This window comes from Barbus barbus, assembly GCF_936440315.1.
Source record: "Barbus barbus genome assembly, chromosome: 8".
NCBI lineage: Eukaryota > Metazoa > Chordata > Actinopteri > Cypriniformes > Cyprinidae > Barbus > Barbus barbus.
The window spans coordinates 1,403,785-1,425,217 of NC_136736.1; the positions used below are offsets into that span (position 1 = coordinate 1,403,785).

The 21,433-nt window shown below is 36.2% G+C and overlaps 1 protein-coding gene across 1 annotated transcript; it reads right to left on the reverse strand.

Moving 5' to 3' along the window:
- Nucleotides 1-293: 293 nt before the first annotated feature.
- LOC306873748 (epsin-3-like) lies at nucleotides 294-10,116 on the reverse strand (the record flags this gene model as incomplete). The annotated part of the gene is made up of 9 exons (XM_079423234.1): nucleotides 294-586; nucleotides 2,226-2,456; nucleotides 2,542-2,676; nucleotides 2,888-3,064; nucleotides 4,276-4,393; nucleotides 4,466-4,552; nucleotides 7,263-7,366; nucleotides 8,223-8,595; nucleotides 9,889-10,116. 9 exons carry the CDS (start codon nucleotides 10,114-10,116, stop codon nucleotides 294-296), a joined length of 1,746 nt encoding a protein of 581 aa, XP_079279360.1.
- Nucleotides 10,117-21,433: the final 11,317 nt, after the last annotated feature.

Genomic DNA, 21,433 nt, shown 5'->3' on the forward strand with positions numbered 1-21,433 from the left:
ATCACTATAATCCAGTTCCAGTCTCCGTTTCTCATTCTTTTGGCTTTAAATCTGCAATTCAGTCAGTTCACACTGAAACCGAATTGCTGTAATGCTGTTTAAGTATCCATTTCTCATTCTTTAGGCTTTAAATCAGCTATTAAGTCTGTTCACTCTGAAACCAAATCACTATAATCCAGTTCCAGTCTCCGTTTCCCATTCTTTTGGCTTTAAATCTGCAATTCAGTCAGTTCACACTGAAACCGAATTGCTGTAATCCAGTTTCAGTATGGTTTCAGAGGAAGTGCGGTTCCTCAGAGGAAGGGGTTGTGGCTTTGGCCAGGGTGCTGTGTTTGTCGGGTGGAGGGCGTGAGAGGCAGAAGCGGCTGTGGCAGGTTGCTGGGCAGGTCCAGCAGGCCGTGGGGCGGCTGTGTGAAGGACGAGGGTAGAGTCTGGGGCTTCTGCTGCAGGATGGGCAGAGGGAGGGAGGCGCTGTAGGACAGAGCGTGAGCCGGCAGCGGCGAGGTGGAGTGAGGACGCATCTGATTCAGAGTCAGTCTGGGCTGCTCACAGTGGAAGGGGTTTGTGGGAGATGGTGCGCTCAGACCTGCACGGGACACGAAATATCATTATACTGTAGACTCTTCTGCCCACAGAGGCTGCATTTATTTGATAAAAAATACAGTAAAATCAGTAACATTGTGAAATATTATTACTATTTAACATAGCTGTTTTCTATGTGAATATCTGTTAAAATGTAATTTATTTCTGTGATCAAAGCAGAATTTTCAGCATCATTACTCCAGTCTTCAGTGACACATGATCCTTCAGAAATCATTCAAACATGCTGATTTGCTGCTCAACAAACATTTTTGCAATCATGAATATTATCAATGTTGAAAACAATGTTGTGCTGATTTTATGTTTTTGTGGAAACCGTGATACATTTTATTTTTCAAGACTGACAGATGAGGATAAAGTTCAAAAGAACTGCTTTTATTTGAAAGAGAAATCGGTTGAACTTTATTTTGATGGTCCCTTTAACACATTCTGTTGACTGTAAGTAACATTGCATGTACATATCTACTAACTCTCATTAGAGTGTTAGTAGTGTATTAGTAGATTGGTAGGGTTAGGGTTAGATCAAGTTGACACGTTCTTACTGAAAAGGTCAATGTTATTTAAGAAAATAAATCAAATAGAATATGATTTAATATATCTGGAAAAATAAGACATTTAAAAAGTTAAACTGTTAAATTGTAAGGAGTGATCTTGCACTGGAAACGCAAGTGCTTAAGAGTATTCGGTTTGAAATAAAAGTACTTGGCTTCAAAAGCACTTAAAGGTGCCGTAAAATGCATTGATACAATATTTTAAATTATTTTCTGATATCTACATAGACGGTATGTGGCTTAGGTAAGGGGAAAAATTCTCCAGAAACGGTTTTACATGTCCATTTACAACCCTAGGATTTGTCCCTAGAATGAAACGGTTACCTTATTTGGACGGGTCATGAATAATAATGTTGAGCTCTGTTTCACAGTGCGGCTCATTTTAGTAGCTCTCACTGCAAACAGATCTCTACTCTCCGGCGTGAACGATGGAGAGATCATCCAACCTTATATGTTTGAGCCTGTATCAGATGAAGATACAAGTTTTGAGAGATTTTGCAAGAATGTTTAGCATCTGTGGTATGAACATGATCACTGCGAGACGCTGGTGGAGTGACTGAGGCTTGAGAGAGAGTTGTGAGTGAGGACACGTTTTTGGAGTTGTCTTTTCCACTTTTTTTGACACTTTAGAAAGTTAATAAAGTAGGATGTTGCAGTTTAGGGTCAGCGATATCATTATCTTGTCTTAAAAAATTCAAATTTCGGTTTTTATTTATTTATTGTTTTTTGCTTGTTTTAATAACAATATCTGGCAACACTGCATCGATGATTCGACTGTGCAGGTCCGGCTGGGCTAGAACATGGGCTGGTAGACGTTATGCTAATGTTGGGGGCGTAAACATTAATGATCCCAACTGTAACGTCACAGTCGGTGTTGGGATGTTGGGATTCGCCTCTTTTTCAGTGGTCTTTTGCACGTACAACATTTCCATAAGGAGAAGGAAACAATGGTGTTTGAGGCTCACTGTATGTTATTTCCATGTACAGAACTCTTATTATTCAACTATGCCAATGTAAATACAGTTTTTCATTCCCCAAAATAATTAGCGTGCCTGGGTGTGAATGTTTTCCTACCTGACAGGAAGGGGTTTTTGCTCTTGACCGGTGGGTTGGTGGGAATGAGCGTGTCCAGGTTGACGAGGGAGGCAGCGGTGGGTCCGAGGAACGCTTCGGGGGTCCGGCACTGTCTAGGGGTCACTGCGTCCAGAGGAGGCCCGAGACGAGAGAGGTCAAAGGTCTCTGGACTATCATTTCCCCGTCCATTCACTTGAATACCCACCACCAACTCGCCGAACTGATCAGCATCTGAAATGAGAGATGTGAATGAGCTTCAGCTCGACTCAGAGAGGAAAACGAGTGTGGAGAGGGTCTGGTTTGGTGTGATGAGGACCTGCAGGACTCTCACATCGAGGGCTGAACACTTGGTTTGGCCCTGGCTGCTCTGCTATAGGCCCCTCCTCCTCCTCCTCCTCCACTCTAAGCTCCTCCTCCTCTGGAATAGTAAACGGGTCCTTCACACTCAACACTGGAATGCAAAGAATCTAGAGATGGATCTGTAGGGCTACAAATATCTACTTATTTAAAGTGAAAAACTGTGCCTTTTTTCTTGCAATTGCAAGTTTACATCTCACAAATAATAATAAAAAAAAGTTAAAATTGAAAGTTTATGAGATAAAAAGTCACAATTACAAATCAAAAATGTATACCACTTTGGTTTTTAACATGAGGTGCTGTACCTGGTTGCGCTGGGCTCCTCCAGGCTTTTTCCTCCATGTTAGAGGTGGAGTTTGAAGGCGGTGCATCCCAGGGGTCAGGAGGTGATTGGTGGATTCCCCACGGGTGGGAGGGGCTACTGGAGGAAGGGCAGGTCGTCCAGGGACTATCAGCCACCGGGTTACTAGACTTAACTACAGCTGAAACAAACAAGCAAATCAAAATACATTCTCACAAAGAATCCTTGAAATATGTTTGCCTTACTGTTGAGTTAAAATATCGAAATTTATATATATCTTTATGTTCTACCTTGAAATGTGGTTTCAATGTTTATATAAATATTTAGACAATGCCGAAGCAACGTTTAATGCTAAATAGTTTTAACCAGTTAACAAAATACTAATAAATCAATGTTGAAATAAAAAAATATATAAAAATAAATAAAATCTAAAGAACGTTCAAACTGTGACCGCGAGATAATTTTTAACTTTTTAAAAAATATTAAGATAATATTTTTACTTGACCAATTTTCAAATGCGGTTGAAATAATGTCAGTTGTTGTAAAACTTGTTGAAACAACATTTAATGGCAAATAGTTTTAGAAGGTTTACAAAATATTGATGAATCAACTTTGACATTTTATTAAAAATAAGACATTGAAACAATGTTGTGATATCAACACAACCAGATCAAAAAACATACTCGGTGCACTGCGGAAAAGTATGTTTGAGGTCTCAAATACAAAGTCTAAAAATCCTTAAAACAAAATAAATATTCGGGATACGTTTATTTTGACCTTTTTACTTTTTAAGAGCAATGATTCGATTTGCAAAATCAAAACAAAAATCAACATCTATAACATTGATTAGTCCATGAATGAATGATGAAACTGTGACTGAGAAGTCGAAAAAAGATTAATTAAACTCATTAAAAAGTCATTTTTTCCAGTTTTACAGTTGAATAAAACATTAAAAAGCAAGACATTTTTGGTGATAATTTTTAGATATTTTACTTGACTCACAGTCTACGTTGAAATGTGGTGGAAATAATCTCAGTTAATGTCAGTTTCAGTGTTGATTGGTTTAAAGTGTTAATAAAATACTGATACATGAAAGTTGTACATTTTACTTGACTGAACTTCTACGTTTAAACGTGATTGAAACAATGTCAGTTGTTGCTTGAACGTTGATCAAAACGCTGAAACAACGTTCAAACAATGCTGAAGCAATGTTAAATATTAATGTTAAAATGTTATGAAAATACTAATAAATCATCTTTTTTACACATCAATGAAACCTAACGAAGTGTTTGCACTGTGATCGCAAGATATATGCGATGATGTTGAGGAATGGAGAACTCTATTGAAACTGATGGACTGTGAATCACAGCACTGAGAGCGCTCATCACTGACCGACAGACTCCCAGGGGTCAGAGTTCACGGGGCAGGTGGGCGGGGCGTCCCAGGGGTCGTCTCTGCCCGGCACGGCAGGCGTGGGGCCGAATATATCCACCAGATCGATCATGGCCGACTGCGAGAGGAAATCAACGGTGAGCCGCTCAGAAGCTCAGCAGATCATGCACGTGTTGAGTGTCTCTCTCACCTCTGAAGGCCGCGGGTCTCGCTCGTCCTTACTCTCCTCCAGAGCCTTCTGCAGAGGAGCGTCGTCCCCCTGATGGCTGCACTGCTCCTTCAGGAGACAAAACAAGCTCAGAAGCTGAAGCCCATGCTGTTCGTTAGTGCAAGGATTAATTAGGATGAAAAGAGCAGGAGGTTAATGAGCTCCGTGACATTCACAGGACATCCACAGACAACACTGCAGGAGAAATACCGCTAGAGATTAGAGAAGAAGAGGGAGGACAGTTAGTACAAGCTAGACAAAGAAGTTAAAGCCTGCAAAATACAGAAAAATAAAGAAGGAAACTGCAAATGTTAATAGTCTTGTTAATAGTTTCATCCAGTGCTTCTCAAGCTTTTTGTCTGAACGGCCCACGATGTCCAACATATTGTCTTGTTTTCAAACTTTTTTATTAACAGTTAACAGCAACACTGGGAGTATTGATATATTATGTAATATTGTATTAAAATAATCAACTATGATTCATTTTGTGACCTGAAAACTTTCAAGAACTGTATGTTCTTCAATTAAAAGAAAGAGTTATTGTGGGGGAAAATATTTTTTTCTTTGTATAATTTATTATTTTGATTATAATATAATGATACATATTTTTACATTTATAATTTGATAAAAAATATATTTTAGTTTTTACATTTAATAGTTTTTTAGCACTTTAATTTAGAGTTTGATTGCTGTAATATATTATCAATAATGAAACAAATAGCCACTGAGGAGGAAAAATAATTATTAATTAACAAATAGTAATTAATATTAATTAACAATATCATTATTTTTTTTAAAATAATTGTTTACTTTTTATATTATACTATTATAATCTTGGTTCTGATATTATAATATTGTATATTAAATACATTTCTGTTTACATCTTGATTTTGTGTTTTTTTGCATTTTACTTGTTTCAACACATCAATAATAATTATATATATATATATATATATATATATATATATATATATAAAAAATCCCCCTTGATTTCAAGAACTCTGTGTTATTCAATCAGAAACAACAGTTATTGAGGGGAAAAATACGTTTTTTTTTTATTATTTGTTAATTATTTTTGTTTTTATTTTAATATAATGCATATTGTAATATTATATATGGACTAAATTTCAGTTTACCACTTTTTTTCTCTTGAATTTGTTATTTGAATACTTAAAATGTTTGAGGTGCCCCGGGTGAGAATCCTGAAACATATGGCGGTTCCTCGGATACCTGCTCAGAGTTACAGGACGTTCTGCTCCATCCCCATGACAACAGCGAGCGGCAGGCAGTGATTGGCTGCTGTGGAGGGGCGTGTCTGCGCTGGATGTGGGTTAATCATGGTTATTTTCAGCAGTGTGTGTGGTTTCTGCTCTTCCACCGCGTCCTGTGGGAACGCAAATATTACCGAAACAGCAGCAAAACTCCTCCTGCTCGTCTTTTTCCTCACGTTTCCTCCTCTGTGCTCACGGTGCTGCTCTCCGTCCTCACACACACACACACACACACACACTCGACCGGCTCATGCCATGGTGATTCAGAGATGGAAATGCTCCGGCTGCTGCATGCTGGGAATGAAAAGCCTCGCGAACACCACAGAAACTGAAGACACAATCATTTACAGTTCATTTAGGAAACCGTCTGCTGTAAAGAAGAGAGAGTGTGTGTGTCAGGATTATTAATGTACACTACAACTAACAAACCTAAAGTTAGAAGGTAAAAAAAAAAGTGATCAATTGTACTATAATAAAATATGAATAATAAATAATTATAAAATTATAAAGTAAATGTAAAATATATGTAAGATGAAAACTGAAAATGCATTTATTTTTTAAAGAAACCTAACAATGACCTAAAATGATTTATTATATTGTAACTTTATATTGTAGTATATTTCAAAGTTATACTATAACAAACAAATAATAAATGTATAATCAAGGACAAGCTGTTTGAACAATGGATTAATAGATAATATACAATTACAAATAAAAATTATGAAAATATATTTTAAGACTGCTAAAAATGGTTGAAAAAAATTAACTAATAAAATAAATTAATTCAATAAAAATGAACACCATAAATAGTAATACAATTAAATAGAAATAATTATAAACAAACATATAATGATAAATAAAATACATTTAATTTACATTAAAACTTTCTAAGAAACCTAAAATGGCAAAAAGATAACTTGAAATAAATTAAATATGTGCTACATTATCACATAAAATAATTATTAAGTAATTACAAATCTTTTAAAATATTTTATGTAACTTAAAAATTGTTAAAGGGGTCATCGGATGCAAAATTCCCTTTTCAAGTTGTTTGAACATAAATGTGTGTTAGAAGTGTGTGTGCACATCCATCCTATAATGATACAAATCCACCCAGGGTTTTTTTATTTTTTAAATCCGTTTTAAAATCCTCTTCCTCAAATCAGGCTGTTCTGATATTCCTGTCAGAATGATGTAGTTCTGTACAGACCGCTCCCACGAGAGTTGATTGACAAGGCCGTCAGCAGAGCTCATTAGCATTTAAAGCAACATGAACTAGAATGGCTTGATGAAAACAGAGCTGATTTTGACAGTGCAAAGAAGGTTTTACACTACCAATATTTTAAAGAAAATATGTTATAGACTTTTCATTAAGACCCTAAAGAAGCATATCAACTTGTGGAAAACGGGCATCCAATGACCCCTTTAGAAAAATATTTTCAAATAAATAAAAAATTAAATATAAATAATAAAATGCATAATATGAAAAAACAAATCTTTGTGTGTACCTCTCTGCTCATGGCCAGCGCGAGCTGCAGCTGCAGCTCTTCTTCTCCGCTCGTCTGCGGTCGAGTTTGCTCCAGATCAGACGCTCGAGGAGACGAGGAGGACGCTGACAGACACACAGACAGACAGAGGATCATTCATCTTTATATATGTGTGTGATAGATATGATTGATGTTGCTCTGAGGGGCTCTAATACGTCATAATCCATCATCATCATCATCATCTCACTTCAGATTTCATTATACTGTCAGTGTGTGTGTGTGTGTGTGTGTGTGTCACGGCCTCATTAGACTACAAACACTCGAGCACATGGCATCAGCAGCAGCTGTGATGAGACTCGTCAGTGCAGAGAAAACCACTAATGTCTTTAATATTTGCTATGATGAATATGAGGATGCCAATTTCAGACAAACAATAACTGTAATAAATAGTCTGGGAGTGACATCCTAAACATTTTTACATGTACAATTTAAAAAAAAAATATATATATATCTTTATTACATATTTAATAGTTTTCTATTTGCTATTTTTATTTTATTTAATAATTCTAGTTATTTATTTCATATATATATTGGTCATATATATTTTATTTATAGATCTACATTTAAGACATTGCCCCTTAAATAGCTTAAATGTAACTTAATTTAATTAAAGCAATTACTTGAATGAATTTTAAGTACTTTCTTAGGTGAGTGTACTGTAGAAGTGCACATATTCTTCTTTTGTTCAGTGTTTAAGTACATAATTCAGCATCATCACTATAATTTAGTTAACATATTACACTTGTAGCTAAATTCAATATTAAACAAAATCATCTTGTTGTACCTGATTGTTTGTTTGTTTTTAATCTATCATTTTCCTTTTGAATGTTGTTGCTGTAAAGCACATGTGTCGCTGCCTCTTGATCAAACACGAGCTGAAAGTGATCAGTTATGGGCTGGTAATATTAATGAGAGTGTTACAGTTGAAGGAGGTCGGTGATCCTCTGGAGCGGCTGAACTCTTCTCCGTACAGAGCGCTCATGCTGGGCTGGCTGCTGCGTCTGCTGGGGTACGCCGGGGGAACGCCGCTCGCCCCGCCGCTCGCTCCGCCGCCGCCCGTCATCCTCTCTCTGGTCTTGAGCGCCTGCGTCCGCTCCTGCCTCAGACGCTCCTCGTCCCGCAGCAGTGCCACCAGCTGCTTGGCCTTCTCGCGCACATTCACGCCCTGGTCGCGCCCGTCCCGGTCCACGTACTGGAAGTCCCGCAGCGTCTGGATGGTGAAGGTGTTCTCGCGGCACTGCTGGGCCACGCGCTCCGAGCCCGTCTTAGCCAGATAGTCCAGCAGCGTCAGTGCCTGACCACACAGATACACCAGATCACGGGTTACTGATCATTAACACTACAGCAGTGCTTCTCAGACTTTTGGACTCTGTTGTCCAGAAAAAAAGATTTAAAGTTTCCACAGATTAAAATACATAACTGAAATCACTTTAATTATGATTAAAATAAATGTCAGGAATCCAAATGTAAGAGCTGAATGTTATTCAGGGTTTTAAACCAATAAATATGCATATATTGTTTTTCAGTATTTTTTTATTTATTTTTTTTCACTTTGCCTCAATTTCTACTGAAAAAAAAACATATATATATATTAGAGTTTTGCATCACTAGAAAAATGCATATTATCTATGAAAAACAATATGTAAATTATATATTTTTAATTAACTTTTACATTTTAATTAAAATTAATAGCAGTTATATGTTTTTTTTTATTAGGCTAAAAATCACTACCCACTGATTTTAATAAAAATAAATAAAAAATAAACAAAAAAATAGAACTTCTTAAAAATAGGGTAGAATTAAACAAACGTTGTTAAATTAGGTTATGAATAACTTCTGCACATTTCTAATTAGACTAGAAGCAAACTAGAAATCACACACTGACTTTTTTAAATTAAGATAGAAAATCACACTGTAGTAATAACTAATTTAACTGAAAATAAACTAAAAATAAACTAAAATTAACAAAAAAAATTTAAATTAGGAATCACTTGAAATCATGAATTAGACAAGAATAAACTATAAATCACTTGAAATCATAAATAAGAAATACACTAGAAACTGAAAAAATAACACTAGAAATAACTTGAAATAATGAATTACAGTAGAAATAAATTTTTAAATTGTTAAAAATAGAACATTAAAACATATGACCAGAAATCAGTAATTAGATTTAAAATTAAAAATATTTTTTTTTTATAAATTAGTTTTTTTTAATTAGACTAGAATATATGTGAAATCACTAACTAGACTAGAAATAAATAAATAATAATATTAATAATAATAAAAACTAAAATCAAACATTTGTTTCAATTCAGGAAATCACTAGTCTAGTAATTAGTCATTAATAAAAAAGAAAAAAAAAGACAAATGTTTTTATTTTTAGCTTAGGCTAGAAATCAGTAATTAGACTAGAATTTCAGTAGAAATAAACTTCCATTAACACTTTTTTGTTTTAATAACCCTTAAAATAACTAGAAATCACTAATTAGATCAACTTATTTCTTCATATGTCCTGATTTTCTGAGACTGTGTGAATCCTGGTTCCTCACAGCTGTTGAGGGATAACTTCATCTGCGCCGCACACCTTGTAGACGTGTCTCCAGTTCTTGCCGTGGTCGTTGAGGCGCTTCCACACCATGGCCATGACCTCGCTGAAGGCCACCACACTGAAGGTCAGCTCGGCGATCTCTGACATCAGCGAGCTGGACGGGCCCCAGGGGTCGTTAGAGGTGGCCTCACGCACCTTGATCTCCGCATCCGAGTAGTTGTGCACGATGTTCTTCACCTGCCGCCGCAGGGCCGAGGTCGTCATGGCGACAGCGAGAGTGTGAGCGAGCGGCGGATCCCAGACGGTCAGAGCTGAGACACACACATGTACACCACAAATACTGTTAATACTTGCTGGATTATTAAATACATCTCTTCTGCTCACAAAGGCTGCATTTATTTGATTAAAAATACAGTAAAAACCGTAAAGTTGTGAAATATTATTACAATTAAAAACAGCTGTTTTCTATGTGAATATATTGTAAAATATAATTTATTTCTGTGATCTGCAGCTGTATTTTCAGCATCATTACTACAGTCTTCAGTGTCACATGATCTTCAGAAATCATTCTAATATACTGATTTACTGCTCAACAAACATTTCAGATTATTATCAGATGTTGAAAACAGTCTATTTTTGTGGAAACAGTGATACATTTTATTTTTCAGGATTCACTGATGAATAGAAAGTTCAAAAGAACAGCATTTATTTGAAATATACATTTTTCATGATATTATAAATGTCTTTACTGGCACTTTTGATCAATTTAATGCATCCTTCAAGAATGAAAGTGTCTTCTGAAGTATTTAAGAAGAAAACAACATAAAATGTGTAATAATTCAACATTTTGGCTTCAAAATTAGTTTGAAGTTATGTCTAAATGGCAACGTTTTATATGTATGGAATATTTTAATTATACTTTTGTTAATTGAAATAAACCTGAAACGAAATTCTAAATAATATTAGATGACAAAAAAATTTAACTTTTGGTAACACTTTAATTTAAGGTGTCCTTGTTAAACAAGTTACATGTACTTTCTACTATAATAACAATTAATTATGCATAATTACATATCATTATTTATAACCCTAAACCAAACCCTCATCCTAATCCTAACCATACAGTAAGTAGTAAAACTGAAATAAAGCGGAATAGAATTATTTACAAAAACCTTAATATTAAAAATGTCAATAGCACATGACTAAAAAATACTAAAACTTCAACTATAATAGAGAAATATAGTATAAACTACTATAATACTATAGAAATAATAGTGAAATAACAGTGTTCAGATTATGCTAAAATCTTGTTTATTGTGTGATTTCTCAATGAACAATGAACAGAAAATAAATAAAATGCATTTTAAAGAGCTGAATTTTATTTACCGAAGCAATGTGCTTTTAAATATTCAATCTTATAAAATGTGTTTCCTTATATGGTCATGTATGAATGACACTGAAGCGGTCAAAGGTCATTTACCAAACATCAGTTGTTTGCTGTAGTTTTTGGGTTAATGAACTTTTGAACACATAAACAGACGCAGTTCTAATTAAAAATGCTCCCCTCCCTCTTCATTTGCAGCGAGAGGAGAGCGATTACCATGTTCAGCTTGATCAATAATTCAGCTCGGCTCTCCAGTCAGCACTTATGTAAAAAAATACACAGCCACAGGAAGTGGGTCGGCGCGGAGGGACAAGCATTATCTGTCCGTCAGACTGCAAAAACAAACCCTGAATTCACCGAGCACCAACACATCCTGCAGACCTGCTGCACTCGCAACCTCAAGGTGATGGGTTCGATCCCCAATGATTAATGCATCTGAAATGTAGGGCCCTATAGTTTCTGAGATGCAGAAAACACGGACGGAATCACTGCCGTCTCACTAAATGAGGACATAAATACATCTACTAGAACTGTTCTGAGAGCACTGAGCATTTTACCGTTTAATTTGAGAGAAACTAGATCATATACACTCAGAAACTTAAACGTATTCACGGCAACCCGTCAAAATAAAAGTTCGGTTTAACCTGAAGAAGTTGTGCCAGAAATAGTAAAATTATTAAAACGTTATTTTTTTAAGGAATAATCTAAACAATAAAAACATTTCTTCCATGTTTTAATTTTAATAGTAATTTTGTTTAATTTTTCTGATAACAAGAAAAATTTAAACAATTTCTGAGTGGAAAAAAATCATAAGGCTATTGTAAGAATCATTTTGAATAAATTAAGTTGTTTTTATGCATTCAAATAATTAACATGTTAAAACACAGAATTTGGTAACAATAAAACATATGATGAGAAAAAACAAAAATAAATCATAGGGCCCTAAACATGTAATTTTTGTTAAACTTTTAATAAATTGATGTGAAATTGTACAAGTTTCATGTTTTTAAACGATTAGAAGTGCTTTTTAAAATAAAATAACCATTAAAAAAGGAGTCCAGAAAATTTAAAAGTGAAAAAACTGAAAAAAAAAAAAAAAAAAACGGATTTGGGAAAAAATTGATTAGATTTCATAGAACCCTATTAATGCTGCTGAAAGCCTGTGCTAAATGAATAAACGTGTCTTTGACTCAGGCGTGAGTCACCAGCGAATCACTGTTACCCATCAGCCCACAGATCAGCTGCAAATCACAGCGGCAAGCTTGAACCCTCAGCTCTGACTCACATCGCGTTTGATTCATTCAGAAAACACGAGTTTGAAGGGTTAACTGAGCTTCATCTGGAGAATCTGTGAGTTTAATCACACAGTTAATCACACTTCACAGCAGCAGCGGCGCTGGGAAACATCTCACTATTTCATTCACAAGAAAACATCAAACAAACATGACTGACATCCAACAAGCACTTTAAAACACGGGTGATAACGAGAAAACCATAGGATGAATCTAAGAACGAATGCTAATCAGTGCTGTGGAAAGTAACTTTCTAAAGTAATACATGACAATATAGTTCCCTATCAAGGGAACTTCGAACTGCGTCCTCTAGAGGTCGCTATGGGGAACTCCATCTACGTCCTCTAGAGGACGCAGTCTCTCGTTCCCTCTCAAGGAACCATGGCTACATACATAACCTAAGACGTTCCCTATCAAGGGAACTTCGAACTGCGTCCTCTAGAGGTCGCTATGGGTCACGTAGATGGAGTTCCCCATAGCGACCTCTAGAGGACGCAGTGTCTCGTTCCCTCTCATGGAACCATGGTTACATACGTAACCTACGACGTTTTACTCCTTTAAAAACTAATTGTTTTACTTAGTTACTGTTTATGGAAAGTAATGCACTACGTTACTTTTGCACAACAAAGAAACTGGTGTTAGTTGTTTGAAAAAGTCAGATATTTCATAAATTTAAAAGTAATGTGTTACCATAGTTACTTGAAAAATCAGTAATATGATTACGTAACTTGGGTTACTTGTAATGCGTTACCCACAACACTGATGCTAATCTAATACACAAACACAAAACACCATCATGACACTCAAATAATTTGATAAACGTTCATCTGACAACATGAACGCTAAAACCCTAATGTACATAACAGATAATTTGTTACTTCAATGAAAAACCATCAAATGAGAAGTCAAGGTTCACACAAAGAATTCTGGAAATGCCAGTTACAGTTTTTCACTGTAGATTATCTATAAGATAATTTATTCTTTTTCACTTCCAATCACTGTAAACTTTACAGTAGTTTACTGTAAAATGTCCCATTGGATCTATTAAAGAGAACTCTAGCATTTACAGTAAGATAACTGTACAATTTTACAGTCTTTTATCATTCAAATCACAGTATTTATTAGTGTAGCGTCAGCTGATCTGAATGAAGATCTCTGCCCTTCACACGGTTGAGCTCTTTAACTTTGTATTTCTGTGTGTGCGGCAAAACCTAATCCTACACATCCTTCACAGAGCCTCTCTAAAGCCAGCGCTGCTCTCTGGGAAGAGCTCATGATGCTCCTCGGAGATCATCTACAAGACTTTTAACCTACTCTAGATCATTTCAACGAGTTTCCAAAGAGATTTTGGTTCTGCTTCTGCCCCAAAACCTGCTGGTCTTGAACCAGGAGCTGCTAACATCAGCACTTTCCGTATCGCTTTTTCAAACTAGACCAAAACAACAAAAGTAGATCACTCTCCGTAGGTTCAATGAAGATGGGCTCCGGTCTTGAAGAAATACAACACACTTTTAATTAGTTGCATATAAACCAAAATGACATCATTTGGAAATAACACACGTGAACAGATCGCTTGTTTTGTACTTAAGGTATATGTAACCTTTAGGGAACGTTTCAAATATGTTAGGTAAATGAGTAAACGTTTGGTAACCATCCTCAAAGAAATTCACCTGGAAATGAAAATCCTGCTATCATTTACTCATCTTCAGGTTGTTCCAAATGTATTGTTTCTTCTGTTGAAAGATATTTGGTAACCAAACTGTCGTTTGACTCCCATAGTATCGAAACATATCAAAATATCACCTTTTGAGTTCGACAGAAGAAACAAGTTTGGAACAACCCGAGGATGAGAAATGATTTTCAATTCCTTTTAAGATGTCATTAATAACATTTAATAATGATTTGAACAATATTTGGAGAAAACAGTCTGAACGTAATAACAGTTGAACGTTTTTTAAACGTGCAACTTTTGAGACATTTGCTTAGATCACGCAGTATTTCAGGTGCTACATTTAAACAACATCTTCATAAATGTGGCAACCATTTTTTGCACAGTTCCCAGTTGTGTTCAAGGTTTAAATAATGTAGACAGTCTGCCGTATTTATGCATATTCAACAAAATGATGCACTACAGGAACATCACAAATCAACGCACATTATGGAACATTTTTAAGTTAAATAATGTTTTCACTCACATTTACTAAAGACAGGCTATTAAATCAACGAGGCTGGATAATAAGCTGATATTTGGAGATTATTAACTGCCATCAGCCAATAACCATGTTTTTATTTGGACAATAAAAGTTTCAACTTTTGCCAATTTTGAGTAAATATTGTGCTTATGTCTCATTAAAGGGATAGTTCACCCAAAAGTAAAAAGAGGACATTTTGAAAAATGTTGGTAACCAAACATTAAACAGTAGCTACCGTAAACTGTTTGGTTACCAACATTTTTCAGAATATCATCTTTTTTGTTAAACAGAAGAAACTCAAACAAGCTTGAAAAAAACATGACAGCACTTTCATTTTTGGGTGAACTATCCCTTTAAACTATCTAATATCAGCATTATATTGATCATCACTCATCCTGCTCTTTAAATATCTGCCATGATAAGCTAATATTGGTTGACCACCGAAGCTTTAAATAACCTGCTACTTACAATTTTAACATTCTCACAACCAAAATGAGACATTTTTAGAACATAAATGACCCGAGCTGCCACTGGGGCTGATCTACTTCTGATGCTTTGGGGAAAGGCAGACCTGGTTCATCTGCTGTAGACATGAGAAGAAAACAACAGACACCCCATGACTGCGGTAGCGCACGAGTCCGGGACGAGTCACTGATGAGTGTGATCTCAGTGGAGACATCTGCTCCACAACACGACACACTTTCATCAAGCAGATCCCCACTGAGACATTTAATTCTGTCAGTGGCCTTTTCTGCTTTCTTTATTGAATTATTCCTCTCTGTGTTCCTGCGGTGATCACAGATTCATCACACATACATATTAAACAGCCAAAAATACTTGTTCAGCCTGATGCCACAGTGGAGCCTTTATAGCAGGGTTCCTCAAATCTTTCCCTGGAGGGCCAATCTGCTGCAGAGTTTAGCTCTAACCCTGATCAAACTCACCTGTGATTTTCTAATGATCTTGAAGACTCTGATTAGCAGCTCAGGTGTCTTTGATTATGGTTAGAGCTAAACTCTGCAGGAGTGGGCCAGATTTGAGGATGCCTGCTACATAGGTTTCAGTATTGTGATATGAACTTTAAAATATTCTCCTGTGATGTCATAGAATATTTTGAGGATATACGATGTTTCAAAAATGCCACAGAAGTATTTTAAACTCATATGATGCTATTGAACCGTTTCGTGGAGTTCCGTGATGTCACAGAACAAGTCCCATAGAAGTCAATGGAACGTTTTTAAGTTCTTATGATGTCTTTGAAGTTTTTTGGGGTTCCACAATGTTACAGGACATTTAAAGCCCTAAAAATGTAATATTAAAAACATTTCATGTCTTTATGTTGTCAATGAACCATTTTTTTTAGTTCCATCACGTCTAAAAAAAAGTCCTAAAATATCATAGAACCTTCTCACGTTCCTGTGATGTCATTGAACCCGAGTTCCACAATGCTACAGAATGTAATTTAATATTATTTTAATATTGTTTGAACATTCTTAAAGGCAGCTGTGAAGTTCTCGCAATTTTATGTGCTACATTTCAAGAATGTGGGAACCATTTTTTCTACATTTCCCAAAGTCGTAACATTTGAATGTTTTTATGATATCAATGAACCTTTTTAAATTGCACAATGTTATATTTTTTATTATTTTTGTTCCTGAAAACATCATGGTTGAACCTTTTCAAGTTCCTGTGATGTCTTTGAACCTTTTTGAGCTCCACATTGTTATAGACGTCTATGTAACATTCTTAGCGTAACATTGTTTGAACGTTCTTGAAGTTTTTGGCATTTAAAGAATGTGGGAAACATTTTTGTTGTTGGGAACCAAGTTGTTTTCGATGTTTAATCAATGTGGACAATCCATAGAGAAAGCCATATGTATATTTAACAATATAGTGTACTACTAGAACTGATGCCAACCCTCAGACAACATACAAAACTACCAAATTTTGCAGCATATAATTACTGCTGTTAATAGTGTTCACCGCCACATTAACTAACTGCTTGATTTTTACCATTCATTTCTGCCATATGGACATCAACAATAATGCTGATTCATTCAGATCAGCAATAATGTAGAAACTTACATTTTCTGTAAAGCTGCTTTGCAAAGATTATCATCGTGAAAAGTGCTATACAAATAAACTTGAATTGAACATTAGAACTTGGAGTACAATCCAAGAATATCATGTAAAAAGGTTAATATAAATGTTTTTAGTTACACTTTCCTTATAGTCATGGTAGAACCTTTTCAAATTGCTACGTCATTATAACTTTGGAATTCCATATAAAAACATAAAAAATAAAAAAAAGTCATAGCAGAACCATTTTTAAGTTCTAATGAAGTCATAGCAGAACCATTTTTAAGTTCTAATGAAGTCATAGAACCATTCCAAGCTGATGTCATAAGAGAATCTGTTCTTCACATATTTACTGATGCTTTAAAGAAGGCAGATCTGGAAACTAATACACTAATATGACCAATAATGTAACATTTCTGAATCTCCATAGAAACATCTATCCAACATGAGCAGCTCCCACACAACAGCATCAGAGCAGACATTGCCTCGAGACTGTGTGGAAATGCTCCAGTAGGCCTTCAGCTCCAGCATTCAGCATCACAGGAACACTTCTGACACAGATCACACACACACACACACACTTCTGACAGCAGACACTGACGATAACACGCTGACAGATGCACGCGCATCATCTGCAGGGTTAATGAGGAAGATAAAGGAGTCGCGCTTACCTGCAGCATCTCAGTGAGCAGCCGCTGTCCGCTACACCGACACCGACCCACGGACACAGACCCAGAGAGCGACAGGAGAAACACGGAGAGATCTGTCGATGTGTCCGAGAATAATCGCTGCAGTGTTTCCAGTGATGTAGGTGAGATGAGCCATCTACACACGCTCACACATGCGGTGTGGAGGCACGAGAGAGAGAGAGAGAGAGAGAGAGAGAGAGACTGATGCTCTGCGCACTCAGCATTTAACCGCATCGCTGCCGGGAGTCTCTCAACAAAGCCGAAATAACAGTTTATCTACTCATATCAGTCTAATTGGACCGAGATGGAGTTATCACACTGCTACCCTGTACATTGAAAAATTGCATGAATTAATCATAAACTAGTACATTGATAATAGGCTACAAAATATAAACTCGTGACTAAATATTGTGACAGTGCAAAGGTACTGTCACTGAATGATGTAACTTTGTCAACGAGTTAACTCAAGGAAAACTTAAGGGAATTAAAACTTAATATTACAATTAGATGTTTTCCTATCTATTTAATTAGGTAATACTTAAAGGAAGAGTATCTCAAAACGATATTTCAACTGATCTGTCTTAAAGGGATAGTTCACCCAAAACTGAAAATACTGTCAATTACTCACTTGGGTAAAGTTGGTTTTATATTCGCACATTCACAACATTCACAAATTTCCGCTTTCAATAACTTTCTAATTATATGTGCAATAAAGTTACTTTTTGCAAATTCTAATCAGCGACATCATTGTCAAACTACTAAAATTCATAATCGATCAAATTGAGCAAGTATTGTTTTAATGTCATATTTACTTGTGAATGTCCGCTGAATGTCCAGTGTAGTGTGGTATGTGCCAATATAAAACCAACTTTACCCAAGTCAATTACTCACCCTCCTGTTGTTCAGAACCAAGATCTTCATGCATCTTAATAACACAAATTAAGTAACGTTTGCACATGCTTTCCTCTGAACATTAACAACATAGGCCTGCTGCTGCTGCTGCTGACACAGAACGACATATGAAGAGTTAATTTGTAAAAACCGATACATTTTTTCACAAATCAAGTTTTTTAGCGCATTCCAGGTAATATCAATCAAACTGCAGTTGGGTTGTTTTGATTAAAAGTAATAATAACTTATCAAATACAGGTAATTTACAAAATTAAAGTTAATTGAAAGAATGTTTTTTTTTCTACATATTAAAAGTTTGTTTTATAGCAAAAGCAGATAACTCCACATTTATGTTTTAGAGTAAAGAAAAACAAACCTGTTTAATCTTTGTAATCTCCTCAAATGACAATGTAGATGCCAAATGTTGTTGTGATCATAGATTTATGGATGTGATTACAGGCAATACACGGAGCTTTTCCCTCAACATTTAACGCGCTGCTTTCGCAAGGATCCGGGAAAACGTTTCAGCTTTTATTTTTCCTTTTTCGCCCTGAAGAAGATATCAAAGGTTCATCAAGTTCGTCGAAAATTATCCATCCTCGAACACTTTTAGTCAGCTTTGAGGAAACCAGCTAGCACATCTTTTCAAAGTGAAAGTAGTCTTGTCACCTGACCTGAATACAGTGCGCTGATTCGCTAAAATGGATTTATCGGCTTCCATGTCCCATGGATTATTTTAATGATGTCCTTACTACGTTTCTGAGCCTTGATCATGGTAGTAGCCTTGCTGTCTATGGAGGGTCAGAGAGCTTACGGGATGCCTCAAAAATATATTCAATTGTGTTATTAAGACGTATGAAGGTCTTAAGGATTGTAACGACATGAGGGAGAGTGATTAATGATAGAGTTTTATTTTTTGGGTGAACTATCCCTTTAATAAGGCTGCAGCCTTGGTCGGTGGACCATTACATTTTGAACCGTCGCTGGCGGGAAGCACATTTAACCCAGCTGCTGGTTTAGCATTAAAATAACCCAACAACGTAAAAATTACATAGCTTTATTTATTTTTTTTAATCCAGTATTTTATTTTCTGCATGTATTGTTGCTGCAGTTTTCATAATATACTGAAGTATTTGCAATTTAAATGTTTATTTTAGCAGAAATATACAGATATTTTTGAATGGCCATTAATAAAGACAGTCGGATAGATACAGCAGGGTATAGTGATAAACCTTCAGCCATTTGGACTTGAAACGCTTAATGGACAAGCTCATAGATTATCACATAAATCATCAACTGAATCATCTCATTAAGTTGTTTCAGAACAACTAATTTAAAACTCACATGCAAACTCATCCAGAAACACACCAAAGGTTCTTCTGGACAGGAAAATTACATTTACTGACATGTGCAATTGAGATCTGATACTTTAGACAGTAAATGAAGACAGATGGAAGTGTTAATATGCTGTCTGAGGAGTGTCATCGAGTAAATCACACAGAGAATCCACCATCCTCTCCATCAGCACATACACCTGACACACACACACACACACACACTATGACTAAACATGACAGTATGAATCACGACTGGATGTGTGAATGCGTGATCAAACACCACGAAGGAGTGTGTGAGGGTTTGAACGGCTCTGTATCATAAGTGCGTCATGACAATATGTCACAATCACCTGCTATAGTCACACAACTATTATATATACATTTATTACTATGCATTACTGTGTTATATTTCTATTTCAAATAAATGCTGTTGTTTTGAACTTTCTATTCATCAAAGAATTCGGAAAAATAAAATGTATCACAGTTTTCAGCATTGATCATGATCAGAAATGGTTATTGAGCAGCAAATCATCATATTAGAATGATTATAATGATGCTAAAAATTCAGCTTTGATCACAGAAATAAATTACATTTTAAAATATATTCACACAGAAAACAGCAATTTTAAATTGTAGTAATTTTTACAGTTTTTACTGTATTTTTGACTATATTGCACATGTACCTGTGTGTGAAGCAGCACATTGTAGTGTGTGTGAGTGGTCAGTAGTAAAGTCTGTCTTCCTCTCCTCTGGAACGTTTCCTCATGCTCCCACCTTCCTACACACACACACAGGGTATTAAAAGCACATATTTGTAAGTGTCAGAGCGTAGAGAGTCAGGGTGAGTGTTTATACTGCCGCTGTGAGTCTCTGTGTGTGTGTGTGTGAGAGAGAGACAGATCAGAGAGAGAGAGCGAGAGAGAGAGACAGGTTCACACTGTTAGCGGGTGTGAAAGCATGCAGCTGTCCTGCGCTGAGAGCGGTTAGCATGCCGCCCACAGAGCGTGAGTCAGCGAAAGACGCGCACTAGTGAGCGAGCATCACAGGCGCTGTACAAACCACACGCTTCACTCTCTGTACAACACTGACAGCTCAAAGACTGATGCTTGATGGTTACTAGGGTCTTCTGGGTGGTTGATATGAAGTTTCTAGGGTGTTTGTTATGCAATTGATAGGGTTTTGCTAAGATATTCTTGGTTGCGAGGGTATTCTGTGCTGTTGCTAAACTGTTACTTGGGAGTTCTGGGTGGCTGCTAAGATGTTATTGATGGTTGCTAGGGTGACGTGACTGATTGCTAGGGTGGTTTATGTGGTAACTAGGGTGTTCTGGGTGGTTGCTAAGATGTTCTGGTTGACTGCTGTTCAGTTACTAGGGTGTTCTTGATGGTTACTAGGGTCTTCTGGGTGGTTGATATGACGTTTCTAGGGTGTTCTAGGTGTTTGTTATGCAATTGATAGGGTTTTGCTTAGTTGCTAGGGTGTTTTGATTGGTTGAGAGGGTATTCTGTGCTGTTACTACACAGTTGCTTGGTAGTTCTGATTGATCTGGTTGCTAAGATGTTCTGGTTGATTGCTAGGGTGTTCTTGGAGGCTGTTATGTTGTTGCTCAGGTGCTCTGAGTGATTACTGTGCAGTTGCTAAGGTGTTCTGGATGGTTGCTAAGATGTTCTTGGTGGTTGCTAGGGTGACCTGACTGGTTGCTATGCAGTTGCTAGGG